At 33.5% G+C, this 26,859-nt stretch overlaps 1 protein-coding gene across 2 annotated transcripts in view; it reads right to left on the bottom strand.

Moving 5' to 3' along the window:
• LOC145240059 (synaptotagmin-9-like) overlaps positions 1 to 26,859 on the bottom strand; it is a 403,765-nt gene that overhangs the window by 48,790 nt on the left and 328,116 nt on the right. For both annotated transcript variants that reach the window (XM_080103680.1, XM_080103681.1), the window contains exon 2: positions 17,985 to 18,841. In XM_080103680.1, coding sequence (XP_079959806.1) covers positions 17,985 to 18,841 — 857 coding nt within the window. The remainder of the gene's footprint in view (positions 1 to 17,984; positions 18,842 to 26,859) is intronic.

Genomic DNA, 26,859 nt, shown 5'->3' with positions numbered 1-26,859 from the left:
AAACCATTATTATTATTATTAATAAGATATAGAAACCATTATTATTATTATTAATAATAAGATATAGAAACCATTATTATTATTATTAATAAAATATAAAAACCATTATTATTATTATTAATAAGATATAAAAACCATTATTATTAAGATATAAAAACCATTATTATTAAGATATAAAAACCATTATTATTATTATTATTATTATTATTAAGATATAAAAAAAGATATAAAACCATTATTATTATTATTATTATTAAGATATAAAAACCATTATTATTATTAATACGATATAAAAACCATTATTATTATTATTAAGATATAAAAACCATTATTATTATTATTAATAAGATATAAAACCATTATTATTATTATTATTATTATTATTAAGATATAAAAACCATTATTATTATTAATAAGATATAAAAACCATTATTATTATTATTAATAAGATATAAAACCATTATTATTATTATTATTATTAAGATATAAAAACCATTATTATTATTAATAAGATATAAAAACCATTATTATTATTAATAATAAGATATAAAAACCATTATTATTATTATTAATAAGATATAAAAACCATTATTATTATTAATAAGATATAAAAACTTCAGAATGTGAGAGAATATATAATTATTATTACATTCTGAAATTTCTATTGCTTATTGTTCGTTAGGTAAGTTTGTCATGATGACATCCTTAGCGAGTATAAAATTCCTACTAGTGAGACATCGGCTTGGTTTATACCAGTGTCTAACTGATGAGCCCAAATGAGGGCGAAACTCGAATCTTGGACTTCCGGTTCGTTGGCTTTCATCGCTCTTGTGAACTGCAACATTGTCTGGCTGTGGAAATATTTATATATTCCCTCACATTCTGAAATATATATACGCATATATATAGTAGCTCCTTTTTAGCCTTGACAGACTATGGATACCCACTTTATGTGAAATTTTTGTGGCAAGAGTTGCGCAATCTCTAACCACACTTCTCCTGAGTCGACGAGTCGACGCTGTTAAATAGCAATGGCAAGTGGAGGTTCAGGACAACTGGGAACAATGCCGAGATAAGTGGAGAGAACATACAGCGAATAGAATTCTTAAATGGTCACACATCTGGTACTAGCCAGGCTCAACGTTGCTTAATTTCGGTGATCCTATGAGAACTGGTCTGTCAACGTGATTATGCCGTATATATAGAGAGAGATATATACAGACCTATATACTTACACACATATACAAACTTATATACTTACACACATATACAAACTTATATACTTACACACATATACAAACTTATATACTTACACACATATACAAACTTATATACTTACACACATATACAAACTTATATACTTACACACATATACAAACTTATATACTTACACACATATACAAACTTATATACTTACACACATATACAAACTTATATACTTACACACATATACAAACTTATATACTTACACACATATACAAACTTATATACTTACACACATCTAGCTATACATACATACTTATGTACACACATATACACATATATACTCATACACACACAAAATAGATTACACTGGCCGAAATGGTGGGGAAATCTGTAAAACAGTGTTAAGTAATAATCAATTCAAAGTGACAGTCTTCTAGAGGTTGAAGGTTCAATCCTCAGTACAGACGATATTAATATGGCAATTAAAAATTATATTTCTATTGGTTCTTGGCTGACGAAATGAGATCAGCTAGTCGAGTGGATCAAGATGAAGCATTCTCTTTGAAATTCCTTACAGATTTCTAAAGTTTAACAAGACATAATTGAAGGTTAAAGTTACATCGGTTGAAATGACGCAAAAGATGGGAACAGTAAATACAAAATTTCTGAAACATGGATGATTTTTATGAAAAAGTGAAAAGATAAATCTTCCTTAAAATTTCGATTCTTTTCATTTAGAAAAAATTTTTTTTTTCATACATTCCTCAATTTTATGTTTTGTTTGTTGGACAGCATTAACCATAGGCAGGTTGAACCGACTTCCTCCAAAGGAGGAAGTGTCAAGGGGAATATTAAATTCCCAAGTCTTTTATTTTTTTATGGGTTTGAATTTGTGCATTTAAATACATAAACATTATTCAAGAATTTATTACGATAAAGCTGCAATAAAACCTTGAATCAAAGCAAATTTTTTATTGTGTGTGAATGTAAAATAAAGTTGGTTTTCTCAGCTACAAATTATGAATTTTTTGAGATTTGACAAACGATAGCCTTATGAAAAGAAAAGCATGTAAAATTATAGGGCACATCATAATTTATATTTTCATCGGTGTTGGGGTAATTAATCAGAATCAGAAAAAATAACCTAATTTCTGATTGATTGTAAAAACAATTCTTTTATTTTTTTTTTTTTGTTGTTTAAAACTTTATTTATTTTTTGTTCGCACGAGTGAAAAATATAGATGAAAACTCAACAATAAATTTCTCAAAACTTTGGATACAATACATTTAAGAGTTTTTGAAATTAAAAAGAAAATTATGTCTAGATTTAAAAATAGATGAGGACTCTCCACTTACGCTCAACCGCCAAATAAAATTCTACTTTTTTTTTTATTGCAATTTTAGAATCAAAATTATATCGGAATCAGGGAAAATATTAGAATCGTCCCATCACTAATTTTAATATTTATCAAAAAAGAGCGAGGGGGTACTATTCAATAAAAATTGAGTGAATATGAAACCGTTATTAGAATTTTAAAATAATTATCACTTCATTTGTAAGTGACAGTCCTTTGGAGATTGAAGGTTCAATCCCCAGTACAGTCGATGCTAAGGATATAAAATAAATTGTTTAAGACTTTCACTTGGTCATAGCTGATGGAACGAGAACAGTCTACCCTATAGGTTAAACAGACAGTTCCATTTAAAATTCTGTAGAGATTTTTGATTTTACAAGACACATATGAATAACATTTAAAATAATCGTCTGAATAATCCAAACAATTTTTAGTAGATTCTTGAATCGAGTTTCTGCATTGGTTTTCTGAGCTAAAAATTATGTTTTATAATAAAAAAAGTGCTGAAATATAAGCCTCTATCCTTCCTGTCCCGTGTAGTTGTAAAGGATTGGCTCAAAAAAGACAAAAAGGCATCATTTGGCATTCTACGATTGCACGTCATTAGGGGATGTAATGTTATGTAGTGGTCTTATTAAGATGATGAATTATATATTCGTTGCTGAGTGTTCGTATTAGAGAGAAAGAGAGATCGGTATATATATATAAAGAGAGTGCATTTAATACACAATGAGAGGGGGGATAGATAGATAGACAGTTATACAGTTTTGGGGAGTGTTTCTATAACATATTTTGAGATGTGGATCATCAGTCTTTTATCACAGAAGAGGACATTCATTATTTCTTGATACTGAAAGGGAGACACATTCTTACGATGATGAAGACACATTACTTATATGCGTTCATACACAAAGTTCATTATACAGATGAGTGGAACACAAGTTCTTATAAATACAAATTCACAATACCTTGTTTGTAGAATGACATACCACAAGACAGTAGTTACAAAATATGATGACGTCCTTTATTTCTTGACTGGTCAATAATTTCGCATCAAGGAATTCAAAGTTTCTACATGATTTCAACTTCCAACCTTTCGCCTCCAAAGGTGAGTTCCTTCCGACTCATGTCAGCTCTGTCCGACCCTCTCTCGACCCTTCTCGGCCCTGACTGTTTGTCTCACTAAAGTTCTAACTATATTGACAACTCATCTCTTAGCCATGACGTCATTACATGGCCAAAAAACGTGCATATCGATCCTGTGGCCTGACATGCCTCACATGTCTAAAACATGCACTGTTCCTCACATATCTATCCCATTCTGTAGACCGAATTCTTCTATTTTTGGCCTAACCTATTTTCCAATTTTTAACATTTTCTATTGTTCGGATCTAGATAACCTCAATTTAATTTAATTTTTCATAAACAGAATTGAATCATCAAATTCCTTTTTCAATAACATTTCTAAACAACGAATTCTTTTTCAATAACATATCTGTATTATTTATTTTAAACTCATGATTGAAATTCTCCTGAATCTTAATTCCAAACATAGCTTCCCAGGTTCGAATTCTCGGACTATCCTATCTCATTTTTACTTACTTACAAGAACAGGCGACTGTTCTCGTAACAGTAATACCCACCTCCTTTTCATTATCTGTTTTTTTTTACTGTAAAGAAAATTGTACTCAGTACAGAATATTGAAATTAATTTTACCCCGAAAAAAGAATGCGGTAACAAATTTAGGATAAGCAGAATATGGTGATAGTTGGTTTGCGAGAAGGAACACGACTAATAGATACAATATTTAAAGCAATTTTACTGAGCGTATAAATGGATTTTTTTTTTTTTTACACAGTGATCACCACTTATCAAGGCCCGGAAGCCACTCAGTGATAAGGGTTATTGCAAGTACATTACGTTAGTGTGGAGATTTGATGAAGTGTTTAATTAAGGGGGCGGTTCATTAGGAATTTGTTAACATTGGACTTGAAGACATCCAAGTTGTAGTCCGGAGGGAAGCAGGCAGACGGAACAGAGTTCCACAGGCGTGCAGTTCTAAGAAAGAAGCTTTGTTCATGGAATCCGCGTTTTGATTTAGGCACAGATATAGAGTGGGGGAAATTTTTCACAGTGGATTCAGCTAGACGGGTGTTTTTCATGAAAGATTGGCAAGGGGGGACCAGAGATTGGAGTTCAGACGAGCACCTGCCATGGAAATAATGATAAAACAAGGAAAGGCTCGCAACGTCTCTTCTGTGGGAAAGAGGTTGCAGGATAGAGAAAAGGGCGTCCCCCACTAAGCCAAAAAGTCTATTTTGTACTCTGTCAAGGCGGGATAGGCTGTTTTTAGCAGGTCCTGCCCAGATATGGCAACAGTATTCCATCCTTGGACGTACTTGGCTTTTATATATATAGAGAATTGCATCAGTAGTGAGATATCTTCTGGAGTGGTAGAAGGATCCCACCATCTTTCCAGCGACCTTGGCAACAGACTTGATGTATGTGTTCCATTTCAGATCAAGAGTAAAGGTCAAACCCAGAAGCTTGTCAAAACACGGGGCCTCACCCAGACGAGAGCCATCCATCACAATTGATGCCAGATGGGGATCAGAGCGTTGATGATGTAAGGATAGGAGTTTGGCTTTAGATGCATTAAAGGTAACCAGCCACATCTTCCCCCACTGAACCACGCGCTCGAGATCAGAGGAGAGAGAATCAGAGAGATCTTTGTCATTTACAACCTTTGATGTGTTGCCGTAGATGGTCGTGTCATCAGCATAGATGTCAACGAATGATTTAAGTATGTGTTTAGGGAGGTCATTGATGTAGATCAGGAAGAGAGTTGGGCCCAGGATTGACCCCTGGGGGACTCCAGCATTTATATTGCAGGCCTCCGATTTTTGTCCATCTACCACTACTCTTATGAGCCTATCGGAGAGAAATGATTTAATGATTGAGAAAACATTTCCAGTTATACCGTAGCTGGAAATCTTGTGAAGTAGACCCTTATGCCATACGTTGTCGAAGGCCTTTGATACAAGAAAAAGTTAATTGTATAGAAAAGAAGAAAATTTGCGAAAAACGTGCGAGAACTTATTTGGGGATGGAAAGTACAAGTAACAGCCCCTCAATTCTGGCTCTTTTCGTATCAAACTTGATTGCAATCCAAGCAGGAATTCGGTGATAAATGATGGCTAACTTGTAACTGCGATCTTGGGTTTGTCACAAATTGTCTTCAGTTCAGGTCGATAATGGTAGGTAAGAGACTGGACATGGGTCACAGAGCTTCAGCAGCACTCTGCTGTTGGATCAAAAAAACAAAAAAGGGTGAAACAGAGACAGGCCACACTTTTGTGAGGGTTTTTATAAACTACCTCATGTGACTCCTAAAGCAGAAAGGACCTGAAATCCTGCAAATCTAAACAGACAGGTAATGACTCATCTAGGAGAAGGAAGATGGTACATAAATTCTAATCAGAATTACCCACTAAAAAACGTCCAGATCAGCTGAAAAAAAAAAAAAAATGGCGACGGGCAGCTGATTTTATCTTTAGCGATCGCGCGAACTAACGTGAATAACATTGTTCGTATACAATGCTATTAAGTTGCATGAAAGCAAGCAGTTTGAAGGACGGGATAGTTCGTTTTGAGAAAGGCAAGTCACGCAAACGTGCTACGTTGAGGCTTGACGTATTATTTGGAGCCGGGAGAACACATTGAACTTAAAGGGTGGTACGAATTACGGCGTCAGTGTAAAGGAGTGCCGTCAATTTTATTTGGATCACATTTCTATCACTTCAAGCTATCGAAGAGATTACACAAGAATTTAAGATATGACAGCTGAAAAGTTTGAACTGATACTAAGTCCCGAGTTTGACAGCTGAACATGAGCAATTGAATCAACGGTGGCAGCGAGGCCATTATTTCCCTAAGGATGCTGATGAACGGACATGTCAAAGAAACATAAACACTTGATGGATTTCCAGTTTTACGGAAAAATGGGAAAACATTTCTTTTGGAATAAAAGCCAATTATACACAATACTTTCAAAAAAAAACAAAAAAAACAAAAAAAAAAAAAACACACACATCATTCACGTTTTTCCGGAATTAATTCTAATTCCATTCTCCATAAATCAATTTGACAAACAGACAAAAGTAAATAGAATGACAATAAAATTCAAAACAAATATCGAAATGTTTCTAGAAGTCCTAAAATTGAAAAGAAAAGAAAAAGTGAAAATAAGAAAAAAAAAAAAAATGAAAAGGAAAGTGAAAAGAAAGATAAAAAGAAAAAGAGTGAAAAGAAAAAGAAAAAAAAGAAAATAAAAGATAAAAAAGAAAAGTAGACAAAACATGTAAAGATAGTTGTCTTTTGTTGTTTTACGTGTAGCGTACTCTCTCTCTCTCTCTCTCTCTCTCGAGAAAGAGAGAGAGAAAGAGAGAGAGGGGGGGGAGAGAAACTGGACGATGTATATCACCAGCTATTTTCAATCTCTACTCTAAAAAGAAAAGACATAGCTACTTAATAAAAAAAGAAAATAACAAGAAAATCCATCCACATAATCTGTGAAAAGAAAAATATGCTTTATTTTTTAACATAGAAAGATAGCTCGTTTGACAAATCGCCATTTAATCGCCATCTTTCCCGTGTGTGGATTGTCTGTCATTTACGCCGAGAGCCATCCCCAATCTATGTACGTGCAAAATGAATGCCGATGCTCCAAATGTATAAACATTTTGACCTCTCTCTTTACTTAAAAAATTGCCCCCAAATCAAGAAATTAACCAATTTTAATGAAATTTTTAGTATTTATAAAAATAATAATCACGGAATATAATGCATCCATTATTTTTATTTAAATCTTAATGGAAATGTATTATTTTGTTTAAACAAAAAAAGGTAAATGTTTCGTTTAGGTCCACCTCCACAATTTTCTTTAAAATGACGACATTTAAAGGTTTTCGACTATGCTGAATACGAAAATCGCATTGAAATATTGCAGAGATAAGTAGTTATCAAGATAGAAAAAAATGCATTATGCACGGTAATTTTGGCGGCCATCTTGTTTTTTTTCCTTCGTGTAAAATTCTGATTGCTTAGGGCGCGCGCGCATGCGCGTAAAAAAAATGGCCGCCAAAATTACCGTGCATAATGCATTTTTTTCTATCTTGATAACTACTTATCTCTGCAACATTTCAATGCGATTTTCGTATTCAGCATAGTCGAAAACCATTAAATGTCGTCATTTTTAAGAAAATTGTGGAGGTGGACCTAAACGAAACATTTACCCAAAAAAATACCTTTACTCAAGTTATGATTTTCAGTCGTAAAAAGATGAATGGATTTATGTTTGCTTTTTTTATGAAAATAAAGTATCGTAAATTGTAACAATTAAAAAAGGAAAATTATTTTTTCAGGAACATTACGAAAAAAGCCCATATTAATGAATTCGATATAACTTAATGAAAAATTAATTTCTTGAACTACCGATATTATCATTGTATTATTTAATATTTTCACACAAAAGAATTATAATTACAAAAAATATTTCCTCTTTTTTTTTTTAGATTACATTTTTTGCGTAATTTTTTAGATTACATTTTTTGCGTAATTATTTTTATGTGAGATTCTAATATTTTCCTTGCTTGAATGAACGCGTATCTTTCAGCATAACATAATTTTGAAAAAAAAAAAAAAATTTAAAAGCGGGAATACAGAAAAATAATTAAATCAAAAAATGGTAAAAAATATTATACAATCGTTTACGATAGAAATGTACAGATGTTCGAGTGGAAAAAACCATCAACACTCCTTACCTCCCTCCAACTACCTGACGTCATTTTCCGACAGTCTTTTGAATTTCTGACATTTTGGGCTTCCGTAGAACTTATTTTTAAACGAGTTCGTTTGTTTTTGTTTGTGAAAAGCCAGAATCTGTCGCTTTTGGGGCCAATTAAGCTATTTTTGTAAAAACAAGGTGTTTTCTTTATTTAATTCAATATCTTTGGACTTTGCTTTACAAATTATCTTTGAAATAGATCCAGAAAACTAATATCTTTCGAGGGATTTTTACAAACATCAAAATTTAGCTGAACTTGTCAGTTTCCGATGTCGCCGTGAAAACATTTTTCATTATAACTTTTTTTTCACGTGTACACATATTTTTTTTCTTTTGGAAAATTAACTTTAGTCTTTAATCTTTCAAATACAATAAAAATGTAATCGGAAACCTACAAAAAATTATGATAAACCGGCTTTCAAAACTATATTCCCCTATCCTTTTTTCCGGCATTATTGCTTGAATGAACGCGTATCTTTCTCGATATTGGATTGACTCTTTTCAAAATCGTTTGGGTTGGTTGATTGTTTTTGTTTTACGGCATATCAACCCTTTTCAGGTTATTTAATGCCGAATCCAAAGATTTTGAAAAAAAAATTTTTTAATAGAATATATTTGTTGTTTTCAAGTCGGTTTCTATTTAACCCAATAGTTGGGACCCTAACAGGTACTACCACTCCGGGTCAGAGTGGACCTGGGAGCAATGGCAATTAAAGGGTGGCTCCACACTCCCCAAAGCCCGCAAGCTGGGGCCTCACCACTGGATATAGTTTAAGGTCATATCCAGGACCAAATCGTTTGGGAGTTAAGAACATTGCAAAATCTAATTATAATAACGATTATATGTCTGTCAGTATGTCTGTCTGTATGCATGTATCCATATTTTCAAACTCTATCGCCTCCGAAACTAAAGGAGCTTCAAATAATTGGATAATTTACGGGGCCTTCTTTTATGGGTCTTTAGCTGGTTAAAATAGTTTTTAAATAATCAAAAATGGGTCAAAATTGAAAAAAATCGTTATACATTTTGTACATTCGTCTTAGTTTATTTTCAGTTTTTAATAAGCTTATATATGCGTGTCAACTTGGTACAGTGGTAACATCACCAGCTTTGAATGCTAGAGTTTCGGTTTCGATTCTAGCCGATTGTGCCTAAATACATTTTTTTGGGGCAGCCAGTTACAAGTAACTAGAGACCTCTTCAGGTGATGCTGTTACACGAAAGTAAAGTCTGTAATGAAAATTGGAAAAAAAACTTCAGAGTATTTCTTGATCAGGAAAGCAGTCATATGATATTAAAAATATAAATTAACGGCATTTAAATGAGTGAAAAGGAAAAAGAAAAAAAATGAAAAATAATTATAAAACAAAAAATAGAAATAATAAAATTTGTTTTTTGTTTTTGTCTTTTATTGTTTTTTTTGTTTTGTTTAAAATTTTATCAATTTTATTTTTATTATTTTATTTTTATTATTTTATTTTTTATTATTTTATTTTTATTATTTTATTTTATTTTTTTATTTTATTTTTATTATTTTATTATTTTATTATTTTTTTATTTTATTTTTTATTATTTTATTTTTATTATTTTATTTTATTTTTTTATTTTATTTTTATTATTTTATTTTATTTTTATTATTTTATTTTTTTATTTTATTTTATTTTTATTAGTTTATTTTTTTATTTTATTTTTTATTATTTTATTTTTATTATTTTATTTTTATTATTTTATTATTTTATTTTTATTATTTTATTATTTTATTTTTATTATTTTATTTTTATTATTTTATTTTTATTATTTTATTTTTATTATTTTATTTTTTATTATTTTATTTTTATTATTTTATTTTTTTATTTTATTTTTATTATTTTATTTTTTTTATTTTATTTTTTTTATTTTATTTTTTTTATTTTATTTTTTTTATTTTATTTTTATTATTTTATTTTTTTATTTTATTTTTATTATTTTATTTTTTTTATTTTATTTTTTTTATTTTATTTTTATTATTTTATTTTTATTATTTTATTTTTATTATTTTATTTTTATTATTTTATTTTATTATTTTATTTTTATTATTTTATTTTTTTTATTTTATTTTTATTATTTTATTTTTTTTATTTTATTTTTATTATTTTATTTTTATTATTTTATTTTTTTATTTTATTTTTATTATTTTATTTTTATTATTTTATTTTTTTATTTTACTTTATCTTTCTTTTCCTGTTGATTTTCACTTATTTCAGTGATTTTTTTTTCAGTTTTCATCGGGGACTCTACGTTCATATCAGCAGAATCGCCTGAAGAAGTCTCTAGTTACTTGCAAATGGCTGACCGAAACATGCTCATAAATATGTAGCGACATATAAATGCTTATCTAGAATAAATAATAATATATCTTGCTCTACTTAACTAAGTATTTGGGTATGAAACTCGTTAAATTCATTGGTTTCGCCTCTAAAAAATATTAACCTGGAATTATATATATTGTATTGTATTTTGTGTACAAAAGTTGTTAAGTCATTGGTACCGTCGGTTTCAAGTCCGATAATTAGGACCGTTTTAGATATCCATATCAAGCTCTCTTCAGCCAATACTCATCTATTTTATAACCGGAAGTGGAAAATATATATACATCACGAGTTCACGTTTAACTCTCGTTTTGTTAAATCTGCCCCCCCCCGTTTATTTATCGGATGATGATTTCATTAACTTTAAAATTTGAATTATTTTAATTCTAAAATCTAATTTCGATTGAAAATTTTATATAAAAGTTTTTATATATAAAAAAACGCCTTTAATTTTAAACCAATTCAAAAATCTATTTTTTTATATATAAAAATTCAAACTTAAAATTTATATCAATATCGATTTAAAACGTAAAATTTCGTTTAATTATATCGAAATACGTTTAAAAATTTATTTTAAAATTTTCACCTCTTTCAACGTTTGGAGAAGTGAGTATTTATCTAGCCTAAGGGATTTTCCTAGTATATTAACACTTATATTTTTCCTATAGTTTTAAAATTCGATTTGGCGTTTCAACATTTTAGCAATGTTCGGCTTAATCCACTGATTGTTGGTCGAGTTCAAGCCATGATTGACGGAAACTTCCTAGGATCCGGATCCAATTCTGCAAGTGTACCATTTTTTTTTTTTACATTTTCGCCTTTCTTTTTCACTTTTTGGAGTGGATTGCTGTACTAAGAATATAAGAAAGATGCTTTTTCTCTTTGTATTAGATTTTTCCATTACACCAAATTGAGCCACAGCAACGCGTGGCAGGGTACAGCTAGTATATATATATATTTAATCTATAATATAAAGCTGAGCGTCTGAGTGTGTGTCTGGTCACGAATAGGCTCCTGTATGGTTGACTATTATAGAAAACTGATTACATATAATGATAGAAGATGTATCGAGACACAGGAATGGGTATGTTTGATCTGGCATAATGATGATTCATTAAAATTGTTGAGTCTGCATACGCGCCTGGTCCACAAAGTATTGAAAAAAAAACTACAAAAAAAAAACAAAAAAAACATTACAAGTGTTTTAATATAGATGTACATAATAATACTTTGATAAGTATGTTTTAACTTAAATAGGGATGGTATAATAAAATTGTGGGGTCTGCGTTCGCGTCTGGCTTCCATAGAATGTAAATAGGCACAAACTTTAATAAAGACTTTTCATATCTATCCGCGTAAGTATACTTTGATAATTATGTTTCAGTTTTAAGAAATATGGTATAATAAAATTATGGGGTGTTCGTTCGCGCCGGACATCCATAGAATGGAAATATGTCAGAAAGTTTAACAAGGTTTTTTAATACAGATCCACAGAATATTGTGATAAGTGTTTCAGTGTGAGCAGGTATGGTATAATAAATTATGGGGTTTACCTATTTTATTTTTACTTTCATCATATTTTCCTTTGGTTTTGATACCTCCAAATTCGAAGCTATCTCTTTACAACCCTTCCTTTTCATAACCTATCATACTTTCATAAATCAGAGTCAATTTTCTGTAGGCTGTTTTTGAACCAAGTCAACGACGTGTACTTTTGCTAGTATAATATATATATATATATATATATATATATATATATATATATATATATATATATATATACGTCCGTGTGCCGAAAGATGTTACCGCGACTGCAATTTTTTTTTTTACATGGGGTCCCCACTTATCAAGGCCCGAAGGCCACTCAGGGATAAGGGTTATTGCGTGTACAGTAATCATTGAGACAGTGCTAAATTCCGTTGACATAAGCAGGTAACTTTTGTGACAATTGCACGAAACGAACCCCAAACCCATATTTCGGGGTTTTTGTGTGACTCGGCGTTGTTCGTTACGAACCATATATAGAAAAGCACAATCTTGGGACTCCCATCTTTCAGGGAAAAAATAATTGTTTCAATTCGGTGCATCAGTTCGAACGTTTTATTGGTATATATACACACATACATAAATAAACATTTAGAATTTTATTGATAGTGTAGATTACAAAATTCAAATAACGAAATTAGATGTCAATCTATGTTGAGGTGACACCACTAAAGACTTTGCCGATGGACTATTCCTGACGTCACTTCCGGTAAGCATGTTCTGCTTTCCAGTCAGTCTGGATATCAAGCCTGAGAGAGAGAGAGAGAGAGAGAGAGAGAGAGAGAGAGAGAGAGAGAGAGAGAGAGTCTTAACATTATTTGTCCTTCAGTTGAGTGGAATTCCCACTCAACTAACATACTTGTCTGTATTTCTTTTAATATATTATTCATTTCACTCTTTCTGAGTTTTCTCGTTAATTCTTTCAATATTTACACCACAACAAAAAGAATTACATTTTTTATATTTGTACTGGCGGGGGTACCCGGCATTGCCCGGGTATTTGTAGGTGTGTGTGTTTGGTGGGGGGAAGGGGAGAGGGGTGGAAAGCAGAAAAAAAGGAAACTTAAACCTGTTTAAATATGAAAAAAAAAAAGACAAAAAAAAACAGCAATAGGCTGACGACATACACCTGCGCTACGGCAAAGGAAGCAATGAATGATGTTAAATTTAGCGATTAAAAAGTGAATGAGTTCAAATTGAGGTCAAACATCACGCTATTCCGCAGTTAACAATTTCTGCGAGACAGTTTTTAAGTGCGTGTTTAATGAGGTTAAATCCGCACTTAATTTTACTGCGGGATAGTTCTTTTGAGTTTTTTTTTATTTTTTAGTTTTTTTTTACCAACTGTACCTGGTTTTGTTTCCCCAACGTGTTGGGGAAAACGAGCTCCCCCTTTATCAGGGGAGTGTCCAAATGAAAGCATTTGTCTGATATGACGGTGAAAACCGACATTGACCAAACGTCTATTACTTTCTGGACGCTACCGACCCGTAGGCCGAGAACCGCGCCTTAGTTTCGCATCAGTTTCGCTTTTATACGAAAAAGCCGAATCAATGTGATGGGGCCGAAAAAGGCAAGAATTGTGTAAAACTCGATGTAAATAAATCTAGTCGCAACGCGCGTTCGCAATTCGTACATATTATGATCTACACGGCATATGAGAAGTTCTAAGCGATAGTAATTCCCTCGAGTCCCCCCCCCCCGAAAAAAGCCTTTCTTAGACATAAAAAAATTCTCATACGCGTTTTGCCTATATATATATATATATATATATATATATATATATATATATATATATACTAGCGAGGGGTACCCGGCGTTGCCCAGGTGTTTGGAGGTGTGAGTCGGAGGGGGGGGGGTAAAAAAAGTAAGTATGAGGATCGAACCCGAACCGTTGAGGCAAAGTTGTGAAAAAAAAAAAAAAAAAAACGCGCGACGTTAACCATTGCCCCAACGCGACATGCTTACGGAAACACATTTGAATTTATTTAATTACTTGCATTTAGCAGGTGCTCGTTTTAATGAGTTAATGAGGTCAAGTTTGACTGCGGGATAGTATTCATTTACTGCTGAACGCTTTTTTTCCCCTCCTCCAAGATGTTATAGGAAAAAGACTAACCCACATGCGGCGAGCAACAAATATTGAATATTTATCTTCCCGAAATCGATCAAATTAAATAGACAGGCAAGCTTCGTTGTTAACTGAGATATTACGATTTCTATGTGATACAAAAAGTCTTAAAAAGTTGTGAAGCGAGCGACCGCTTCTCTGAAAGAAGCCTTTTGTAGACACACAGAAAAAGCGAACACACATACATACATGATGATTGCAACGTCTTGTCAGACGAGTGCCACTCCCTCAGACATAAAATCCATGAGCCCAAATGCCTGAGGGAGTATCTATACAAATATGATGTTACAGAGTCTTAGCTTTGTACAACAGCTAAGTCTCTCTCTCGGTTCAAAATGTTGAGATCCAGCAACAAGCAAGAGCAAGATAGCCAGCAACAAATTAAACTGCAGACCAGCTTAATGCGGGTAATGGTCATACATACATACATACATACATACATTTTCGCTTTTATATTTATAGATAGATAGAATATATTATGAAACACTTTGTAAACCAGATTAACGCAAAATTATTGTCATTTCGATTGATCTTTATTCATGCTCACTCTGTAAGATATTCACAAAAAAAAACAAAAAAACATTGTTTAGCCCAAACCACTGTAAATAGTTTTCCTTCCCCCTTTCGTTCTCTACCTATCTAACACTAAACAAAATTTCCGTAGCCCTGCTGGGTTGCATCTATGCTCCTGTGAGCCGGGATCAACAAACACGGCCAGGGGTATATCACTAATATGGTCCCTTGAACCAGGATCCGACGGATGTGGCCCAGATGACGTGTAGAGTTATATATATATAGTAAGTTATGAAACTATATATGGCAATTAAGTTACACAGAATATTCCGCATTTCATTCTCGTGAGAATTCGTCGGACTTATGGTAATTGCCATATATATTTTCATAACTTACTACCTCGCGCTACCTATGTATTGAGCACTGTTGAAGTAAATACTCAAAATTTACGCATAAAATTATATCTACGTATATTAATTTATGTGATTAAATGAAGTAGTCATATATATATATATATATATATATATATATATATATATTTGAAAATAGGGTACGATTATGAATATATACACAGTGAAATTTCTGTATGAAAACCAAAGAGGGGAGATATAACATACGAGAAATATTTGGAATCAAGTCTCCCCTTGCTGTTATTTCAAATGATTTGAAACCATAGCAGCAAGTTTTAGTCTCTACTCCATCAAGGCCAGAGGTTTTTGGGAAATATCAAATATTTTGTAATTCATATGCAAAACTAGGAAAACAAATGACTATGATTGAAACATTGGTAAAGGTTCAGTATCTTTCTACCCTCAAAATATCCTTTAACATTACCATTATTACAGGTTTTCGACGGTGCTGAAAATGAAAATAATGTTTTAAATTCCAGGAAACGAGTAGTTTCCAAGATATGAAGAACTTATAGTTTTAAAAAGTGGGGGATAACTTTTCTAGTCGGCTTGAAAGTCAACACTAAAGTATACCTGGATATGCTGAATAGTTTGGTGATCCCTTCGTGCAATCAAGTGGCCGCTGACAGACTCTAGGTGTGGCAGCAGGACTCTACACCAGCCCACAAATCCAGGCTATGACTTTGTACTCTTTTCTCACTGGCCCACCTCTTCCTTCGACCTGAACTTGCTGGACTACTTTGATCATACGTCGAGAACATCACCAACATGACCTCCCACAACACCCAAGCCAACCTGGTCACTTCCATCTGCCTAGTATTTGCTGATTTCTCGCTAGCGCTTGTGGAAAAGGCATGCTTCCTGTTCTGGACCCGTATTGAAGCGGTAATTGTGGCTGAAAGCGGCTACATTGAATAGATGTCAGCTCTACTACATAATCAAGTTACCTGAATTGATTTTTTCTATAAAAGTTATAAAACTGAAGCTGTAATTTTGTTTTCTTTAGGGCGACATTTTTATGTTTCCACTCCATGACTGACAAACAAATGGAATAAATGTTAAATTTTGCAAGATGTGCGGAAACCAATGTGTAGAACCATTTTCAAAGATGTGTGTCCATTGATTTCGAAAGGCACTCTATCCATAATTGAATGGATGAAACAGCGTTGCTTACTTGCAAATGAAATAAATTGCTGTCATGTCACTATGAATCGGATGAAACATTCAGTGGCCTTGGGTGAATATTAGTGTTGGGACAATTAATCGGAAGTTGGAATCGGAAAAATCGGAGCATCTGGGAGTATTGGAATCTGCGTTTGAATCGGAAAAATGTGTGCATATTTTCCGATACCAAAACGATTCCTTTTTTTTTTTTTTTTTCTACAAGGAAGTCACCACTTATCAAGGCCCGGAGGCCACTCGAGGATAAGGGTTATTGCGTGTACAGTAATCAATGGGATAGTAAGAAATGAGATAGTAATCGCTAGTAATGAAGATCTGATAAAGTGTCTTACTTAAGGGGGCGATTCATCAGGAATTTGTTTATGTTGGACTTGAACACATCCAAGTTGTAGTCAGGTGGGAAACAGGCAAACGGAACAGAATTCCACAGACGTGCACTTCTAAAAAAGAAGCTGTGTTCATGGAATCTACGTTTTGATTTAGGCACAGATAAAGAGTTGGGAAAATTACTGACAGTGGTTTCAGCTAGACGGGTGTTTTTCGTGAAAGATTGGTGAGAGGGGACCAGAGATTGGAGCTCAGACGAGCACTTGCCATAGAAATAACGCTAAAACAACGACAGGCTCGCAACGTCCCTTCTGTGGGAGAGAGGTTGCAGGGAAGATAAAAAGGGTATCCCCACTAGACCACGAAGTCTATTTTGTACTGTCAAGAGGCTGTTTTTAGCAGCTCCTGCCCAGGTTTAAAGTAAAATTCACTTTTGCTGGTAATAATTATAAATTAAATAATTTTTTTTTAATAATTATAAATTAATAAATAATTGATTTATAACTACTAGTAAAACTAAAATCGATAGATGATCCTCCACAAGTGTATTTTTTCGTTTAGGAAAATATCTCCACGTTTAGCATGCATTCTTACAGTAATCGGCAAAAAATAACTCTTTAGTTAAATATTTAGAGATTTATAAAGAATCGGAATCGTTAATTGTATTGGAATTGGGAAAAATATTGGAATCGTCCCATCACTAGTGAATATATTTAGAAATGCCAAAAATAAGAATTGTCAAAAACATAAAAACAGAACCTCTATACAATGCAAATCAAATTTTGTTTAAAAATTAAAATGCCTACCAAAAAGTGAATAAATAAATAAATAACTATTAAAATGTGATGTTTCTTTATTAAAAATTTTGCTTAAATAGTTTTATGAAAAAGTTTTGCTTAAATAGTTTTATTAAAAAGTTTTGTAAACAAGCAACAATAAAACATTAAAAATAAATCTTGCTGACAAAAACTGAACAACGCAATTTATGTTTACAGAATACCATGTGCAAACGTTAAAGTCAAACCGGTGTCGACTAAAAGCTGTTCCTCTCATTTATTTCGTCCTGATTGATTGCAAATTTTCTTTGATTTCAAAATGTACAAAGCAGATTATTACTTACCTGGTATGATGTAACTACGTCGTAGGTAAAACGTTTCTCTTTAGATAGTGTGATGTCTTGGAGACTTTCCTTGACGATGACGTCACCGATCAGGTCATGACGAGAGAATCGGTCAAAATCATAAAGACTGAATTGCAGACTCCGATGCTCCAGTTCTTGGTAAGAAACGTTGAATGTAAAAGATTCATTAAATTCAGGATTCAGCGTCTTACGATGGACTTTGGTCTGAAATTTGGTTTTCCGGTCTGGCAAAAGGTAGACCTTAACATATGGATCACTAGTGCCTGAGAAGTCCTTGGCAGGTAAATTCTCACCTCGTATGATGTTGACGAACAAACTTTCAGTTTCGGCACAGTACTGCAAACTAAAATGCAGCTTCCCATAAGTTTCGCAGACGGAATCCATTTCGTCAACTGATGCCTGTTTGTAGAGCTCAGGTTTGATCCTTCCAAGCGAGGGTTGTTCCTTGTGTGGCAAACTGTGAACAGAGAACTCCACATTTGACAAATCCAGCTTGTGTGACAAACTTCGCTGGAACGAGATGTGTCGTTCTGAAACAGTCGGCAGGGTGGACTGTCGCAGAGCTAGAAGACTCCGCTTCATCATAAGGCTTATCCCTTCTTTGGCCACAGGGTCATTGGCTAAATTCGGACTACTCTGGCTGATTGAAAGGTTGCCCAGATCACGGTCGGACTGGTGGGCTTTATTCTTATCCTCGCTGATAGTAAACATGAGGTCTTTTACTGTTTTCCGACGGAAACTATTCGGGCAGAGCCACTGTGATAACAGGACAACGATGACAATGAGCAAGACGATAGCACTGCAGACAATTCCTGCAATTTCAGCCGCAGGAAGATCTACAAAGAGAAAAGAAATAAAAGACGTTAAAACTGGAATATAAACTGCATAATATATACGTTTTTTTGGGGGCATATTTTTATATAAACAACAAAATGAAAAAGTGGTTAAAAAGCAAATAGTGTTGAGTGTTACGTGAGAACAAGAAAAATAGCATGATACGGCCCGAATCCAGCCGAAGCCACGCAGCATATTGTATCACTTATCAAGGCCAAGAGGCCACTCGAGGATAAGGGTTAAAGAATGTACAGTAGAAATTGGACAATATAGTAATCGTTAGTAATGGAAGTTCGGTAAATTTGTTAACTTATATGGAACAGCTCATCAAAAACTTGTTTACGTTAGATTTGAAGACAACCATATTGTAGTCAGCCGGAAAGCAGGAAAACGGAAGACAATTCCACAGGCGTGCAGTTCTAAGAAAGAAGCTTTGCTCATGGAATCTATGTTTAGGTTTAGGCACAGATAAAGAGTGGGGGAAATTGTTGATAGTGTTTTCTGCTAGACGGGCGTTTCTTGTGAAAGTTTGGCGCTTGCCATGAAATTAACGATAAAGCAGAGACAAACTCGCAACATCTCTTCTGTGAGAAAGAGGTTGCAGAGAAGAGAAAACGACACCGCCTGCGAGTTTACGAAGTCTATTTTGAACTCTATCAAGGCAGGATAAGTCCTTTCTAGCAGCTCCTTTTTCATTTCGATTCTAGTTGATGACACCCAAGTCATATATAACTTTTGAAATCACTACTATATATTGGGTACAATATAATAATCAATAGAGAATTTGTTCTATGATAATCAATACAAAATCTTGCATAAATGAATACAGTATGAATATCATATTTAAGGTTTTTTCATGACTGGATCATGCCGGGCAACTACTACTGTTTGTTTGTTCAAAATTTGATTAATATATACAGACGGCACACTGTTTCACGGATTAATTTTCATACTTAAAATATACTTCAATAAGTATTAGATAGATTCCAATCCAGAAAACAGCAATTCTTCCTTTTCACGTCAGAAGCATCGCAAATTGAATGTGAGGATAAAAAAGATGAAGGTAAAGGTCCGAGGCTGGAGAAAGTGAAGCCATGGCCTACTTTCTACTCTCCTTTCCTTAATTTTACATATAAATTTAATGCAAATTGATCCCCCACTTTGGGACTAGACAGCGTTGACATCTGTAACGGTATTAGTATCAGTTTTATACATATATTTTTTTTTTTTTTTTTTTTTTTTTTTTTTTACACAGTGATCACCACTTATCAAGGCCCGGAAGCCACTCAGGGATAAGGGTTATTGCAAGTACATTACGTTAGTGTGGAGATTTGATGGAGTGTTTACTTAAGGGGGCGGTTCATTAGGAATTTGTTAACATTAGACTTGAAGACATCCAAGTTGTAGTCCGGAGGGAAGCAGGCAGACGGAACAGAGTTCCACAGGCGTGCAGTTCTAAGAAAGAAGCTTTGTTCATGGAATCCGCGTTTTGATTTAGGCACAGATATAGAGTGGGAGAAATTTTTCACAGTGGATTCAGCTAGACGGGTGTTTTTCGTGAACGATTGGCGAGGGGGGACCAGGGATTGGAGTTCAGACGAGCACCTGCCATGGAAATAACGATAAAACAAGGATAGGCTCGCAACGTCTCTTCTGTAGGAGAGGGGTTGCAGGGTAGAGAAAAGGGCATCCCCCACTAAACCACGAAGTCTATTTTGTACTCTGTCAAGGCATGATAGGCTGTTTTTAGCAGCTCCTGCCCAGATATGGCAACAGTATTCCATCCTTGGACGTACTTGGCTTTTATATAGATAGAGAATTGCATCAGTAGTGAGATATCTTCTGGAGCGGTAGAAGGATCCCACCATCTTTCCAGCGACCTTGGCAACAGACTTGATGTACGTGTTCCATTTCAGATCAGGAGTAAAGGTCAAACCCAGAAGCTTGTCAAAACACGGGGCCTCACCCAGACGAGAGCCATCCATCACAATTGATGCCAGCTGGGGATCAGAGCGTTGATGATGTAAGGATAGGAGTTTAATAAAGAAATCCTTGTTAAGCGATAAAAAAGTAAATTCATCTCAATCTTCCGAAATCCTAAGTAATTTGTTGAGAAAACTCGATTTCAGTTTTCTTTTTAATTTTTTTGTTTAAATTAAAAAAAAAAATTTTTAATTTAAAAAAATTTTTTTAAATTTTCTTTTTAATTTAAAAAAAAATTTTTTTCTTTAATTCTTATTTTTTCATATCTATTTAAAGTTTTTTTTATTTATTTTTTATTTATTTTTTTTTTTTTTAGCTATTTTCATCCTAAAACAAAAACCATTCCTTTCGTTTTTTTTTTGTTCAAAATTAGATCGATATATAAAAAAGGTACAATATTTCAAAAAATATTTTCATACTCCAAACGGACTTTTACACACTTTCATTCCAGCATGATTTCTATTTTCATATAGTTTTCATTCAAAGGAAATCTACGTTTAAGAAGTAACCTCATTTGTATATTACATTAAAGAATATCTATTTTAATTATGAGCTCCATATTAATTTTTTGTTGTAATAACATTCTTTTAATTGTTCTATTTAGAAACATAAATTAAATAAATCAAATTTAAATAATTTTCAATTATTATTAGCGGACACGACACCAGTTGCCTTTTAAAAACTGGAGTTTATTTATTCAAACTCAATGAATATCAGACGATGCTAGTTTTCTAAAATCTGATTCAAGCTCGCTAATACATTAAATACAGTAAATACACGGTTTTCATCAATAAAATTAGTTTTAATAAAAATCAAACAGTTGTTTCGTTATAAACAATCAAAACATTTGTAAATGCAAAGTATAAATTTTACGGTTGAACTGATGTAGCGAAACTTCGTCTCTTGCCAATTCGCATAATCACTAATTATACAGAGAGAGAGAGAGAGAGAGAGAGAGAGAGAGAGAGAGAGAGAGAGAGAGAGAGAGAGAGAGAGAGAGAGAGAGAGAGAGAATTTATGGCCCCTGTTCTAAATTCCCTCAATAAAAAAGAAAGAAAGAAAACTGTATGATATATGTACCCCTGACGGAAATAAATTATCGTATTCCAAAATTCACGTAAATTGATCGTTTTATTTTTATAAAGAAAATCATTTTAATCGAATTTTAATGTTTCTAATGTCTCAATGTTAAGAATGAGCTTTTAAAATCTCACAATTGCAACAATCCGTTATATTATAATTTTAGTCACTCAGGCATGCACAGACACACAGACACGTACATATATGTGAGAGTTATTTCCCTTAGATTTTTTTGTGGATGAAAATGGATGTTTTCTGTTCTATAAATCCAACGTGTTCCACTTTCAGGAAAATCATTAGAAGTTAAGATATTCGGTGTATCTTGAATAGTTTTTTTTTTTTTTTTTTTTTTTACATAGGCATCACCACATTATCAAGGCCAAGAGGCCACTCAAGGATAAGGGTTAAAGAGTGTACAGTAGAATTTGACATTATAGTAATCATTAGTAATGAAAATTTGGTAAAGTTGATAACTTATATGGAACGGCTCATCAAGAACTTATTTACGTTAGACTTGAAGACAACCATATTGTAGTCAGCCGGAAAGCAGGAAAACGGAAGACAATTCCACAGGCGTGCAGTTCTAAGAAAGAAGCTTTGTTCATGGAATCTACGTTTAGGTTTAGGCACAGATAAAGAGTGGGGGGAATTATTGATAGTGTTTACAGCTAGACGAGTGTTTCTTGTGAAAGTTTGGCGAGGGGGGACCATAGATTGAAGCTCATTCGAACACATTCGAATAGTGTGTGACTAAACCGTTAACCCGCCAATATGTTTCAACCTTGCTATGCTTTTTGTACAGGGTGGAATGATAAAATTGTCACCCTAAAGAAAACAATACTACAGCTTTATTTTAAAAATTTTATTGAAAAAAAAAAAAAAATCAATTCAGGTAACTTGACTATGTAGTAAAGCCGATATCTATTCAATGTAGCCGCCTTTAGACTCAATCACCCCTCGATACGGGTTCGGAACTGGGATTCCAAATATTTCCCATATGTTATATCTCCCCTTTTTGGTTTTCATACATTAAGTGAATTTTACAGTGTGTAAGGATTATTTGATACTGGAGATATTCATAATCGTACCCTATTTCCATAAAAGAGGAAATATAACATGAGAAATATTTGGAATCAAGTCTCCCCTTGCTGTTATTTCCGATCATTTGAAACCATAGCAGCAAATTTTAACCTCCCCTCCATCAAGGCTAGAGCTTTTAGGAATATATATATATATATATATATATATATATATATATATATATATATATATTAGTGTTGGGACAATTAATCGGAATCAGAATTAGGAATTGGAAAAATTTGAACCTACTTTCCAAAGTCAAAACCGATTCCTTAAATTATCTTTTTTATTTGATTTCGGTTTAAGAAACATTTTCCACTGTTTGTGTGTGTAAATATCTAACAGGTAAACTATTAAACTACTGGTCACATAGCACTGAAATTCTCAGGAAATAATACTCATGCACCAAGAGTGGTTTATAGCGAATAATATCTTTGCTTACATGCATGTATATCGCATCCAGACATCGGCAAATTTACATGTAAAATGTTCATTAAACATTAGCCGACATTTTGTTTTATATGCGCACGCGCATACTTTTATTTATTTATTTTTTCTCAGGCTGGAACGCTCGGTTCTTTTTAATTTCAATTCTAACTAATGATACCAACTCATTTTTTATGTTTTTGTATAAAAAAAAAACAAAAAACAAAAAAAATAACGAAACTATACGTATATTTTATTGGCTGTTTGAAATTTGTAAATATGAAAACAAACCTATAAATCCTTTTTACGATCTCATATTTATTAATTTCATACATTATTTTAAGACGGAGGAGGGAGGATGACACACGGAATATGGACATTACTGAAATAATAACGCTATTATTTAGAAAGCCATTCTTAATATGGGGAGGGGAAGGTATTATTTAAACTATTCTGTACTTTCACCTAACAATTTATTAAATAAGAAACTGACATGTATTATCTCTATTTTTGTTTAGTATTAGTTAACATTAAGTGTGAGAAATTCGACATTCAACCGCCATCTTTCTTTTAGGCCGCCTACACGGTTTGGTAGCTGGTCTGTGATTGGTTTAAATTTGAATGTGTCAGGTGATTTGACTTGGTGCCTCTTTTGTATTCATGCGTTTATTTTTCGGTCCGAGAAAGAACAGGGGCTGATACAGACTCAAACCAGCGGTTTCCTCACTAGGGAGCCAAGACAATTCCTTCATGGACATCAAACAGTCGGTGAATGAAAGACATATCTCTACAAGCAGAGACAACTTATTTTGCTGAACCTATTCAAATTAAGGAAGACATTCTACTACTGTTCGGCATGTTATTATCCGATCATTGGATTTTATCTTATTTCTTCTTGAGTCCCAAGGGACTCACATTATGCCTGATTATAGGCGCCATCCTTCCCGCCGTGTTCTCCATGATCTTCATGGATCCTTCCAAAGGAACAACAAACTAACATTAAAAAAACAGGAATTCATACTAAAGGCTCCATGCGTATGGGGGCAAATCGGGCCACCGTTTTGCAAAGGACTATACCAGAACCGAAGGACTTTCATTGCTGTTACATTGTGAATAAATTTTGAGTTTAAAGGTATGGCCTTTGTTTGTGGAATTCATTTGCTTCTGCAGACATTTATGCTGACGACACTACCATTTATGGTACCACATCTAAGACAGTAAACGACCAAGTTCTCTCCAATTCTCTCTCCTCTGATCTTGAGCACGTAGTACAATGGGGAAAGAAGTGGCTGGTTACTTTTAATGCATCTAAAACCAAGCTTCTCTCTTTACATCATCAACATTCTAATCCACATTTGTCATCAATTGAAATGAATGGCTCTCGTCTTCAGGAGGCCTCAAGTTTTGACAAGCTTCTGGGCTTGACTATTACTCCTGATCTTAAATGGAACACGTATATCAAATCTGTTGCCAAGGCCGCTGGAAAAATGGTGGGATCTTTCTATCGATCCAGTAGATATCTCACTGCTGATGCTATTCTCTACCTATATAAGAGCCAGGTACGTCCAAGGATGGAATACTGTTGCCACATCTGGGCAGGAGCTGCTAGAAAGGACTTGTCCTGCCTTGATAGAGTTCAAAATAGACTTCGTAGCCTCGTAGGAGATGTCCTTTTCTCCTCCTTGCAACCTCTATCTCACAGAAGAGATGTTGCGAGTTTGTCTCTGATGTATCGTTATTTTCATGGAAAGTGTTCAACTGAGCTTCAATCTATGGTCCCCCCTCGCCAAACTTTCACAAGAAACACTCGTCTAGCTGTAAACATTATCAATAATTTCCCCCACTCTTTATCTGTGCCTAAACCTAAACGTAGATTCCATGAACAAAGCTTCTTTCTTAGAACTGCACGCCTGTGGAATTGTCTTCCGTTTTCCTGCTTTCCGGCTGACTACAATATGGTTGTGTTCAAGTCTAAAGTAAATAAGTTCTTGATGAGCCGTTCCAACTAAGTTATTAAATTTACCAAATATTCATTACTAATGATTACTATATTGACCAATTTCTACTGTACACTCTTTAACCCTTATCCTTGAGTGGCCTCTTGGCCTTGATAATGTGGTGATGCCTATGTAAAAAAAAAAAAAAAAAAAAAAAAGAGGAGGAAATTGAGTGTGTAGGAAAGAAATTTCTTACATAAAATTTGTTTCTCAATCCAATTTCTTGATTAGTTTATTGTAAAGCAAGTGTTGCCTAACCACTAACTGCACTTTGAAATATTTATTTTTGGAGTAGCATGAATTTTAAATAAGGTGCTTCTACAGTGTAGTACGCATATTTAAAAATACAAACAATTTATAATGAAATCATGTATTTCGAAAAACTGCCGAGTCATTTTCCGGAAGTGACGTCATGTGTTGATGATGTGGGGAGGGAAAGCACGATTATGTTGCTTTAAAAAGTACTCTGGAGGCCGCCAAGGATTACCAAACTTTTTTTTTTTTTAGGTGAGGCCGGGGTGTGGTGAATTAGTGCCTGTTCATTCTCCCAAGCATTACAACCACTTTTTCTGTTTATGGAGAGGGGCCAGTAGATGATTTCACTGAAATGCTGCGTTAGAACAGATACTACACTTTGATCTTAGCCAAAAGGCCAAGTAAGCGTAATATAGTTTTCTACCAGGCATTACCTCCTCCAAAAATAAGATACAAAATAACCGACACAGCATCTATATTAAGAGGTGGGGAGGGGAATATAGAGTAAGTCCCGGTAATGGCTGAAGCTGGGCTATGCTGAGTGTTTCTCTATTGGTTCTATAGCATCCCGTGCAAAATAATTTTTCCCTAAAATTGTTTTCAGCAATTTATCTCTCGTTTTCAAAAGTTGGAAAGGGAAAAAAAAAACTTCTTAAAGAAACATTTTTCCTTTTTAAGATGCTATTTCAATAATTAACAAAACAAGTCAACAAGAATGCTATTTGAAGGTTAAGAATAACGAATAAACAAGAATGCCATTTGAAGGTTAAGAATAACGATTAAACGAGAATGCTATTTGAAGGTTAAGTATTGTTTGAGTTTTGTTTTCACCATGTTTCAGTCGATGTAACCTCCGACCTTCTTCAGGCGTATTTTGTTGAACTCTGGAATCTTTCTGTCGAACTCTGGAGGAGTCTGCAAGGAATTTTGAATGGAACTTTTTATCGAATCTGCGAGAGTAACATGTTCTCGTCCCGTCAACCATAACTAGGTAGAAGTCCTAATCAATTAGCAATTGTATTTTTGGATGCCGTTCGCACACAGAATTGAGCCTTCAACCTCCAGAAGAGTAACTTTACAACTGAATTTTACCAAGTACTTTTTTCACTACGCAATGCAAAGATCCATGCGAATTTCCGTTCCGAATTCCGTGCAGATTCAAAAGTTCGACAGAAAGATTCCAGAGTTCGGCAAGATAC

This window comes from Euprymna scolopes, chromosome 19 (genome assembly GCF_053919585.1).
Source record: "Euprymna scolopes isolate OS-2025 chromosome 19, ASM5391958v1, whole genome shotgun sequence".
Taxonomy (NCBI): domain Eukaryota; kingdom Metazoa; phylum Mollusca; class Cephalopoda; order Sepiida; family Sepiolidae; genus Euprymna; species Euprymna scolopes.
The sequence above is the reverse complement of the archived record's forward strand: the minus strand, read 5'-3'. Positions and strand labels throughout refer to the sequence as shown.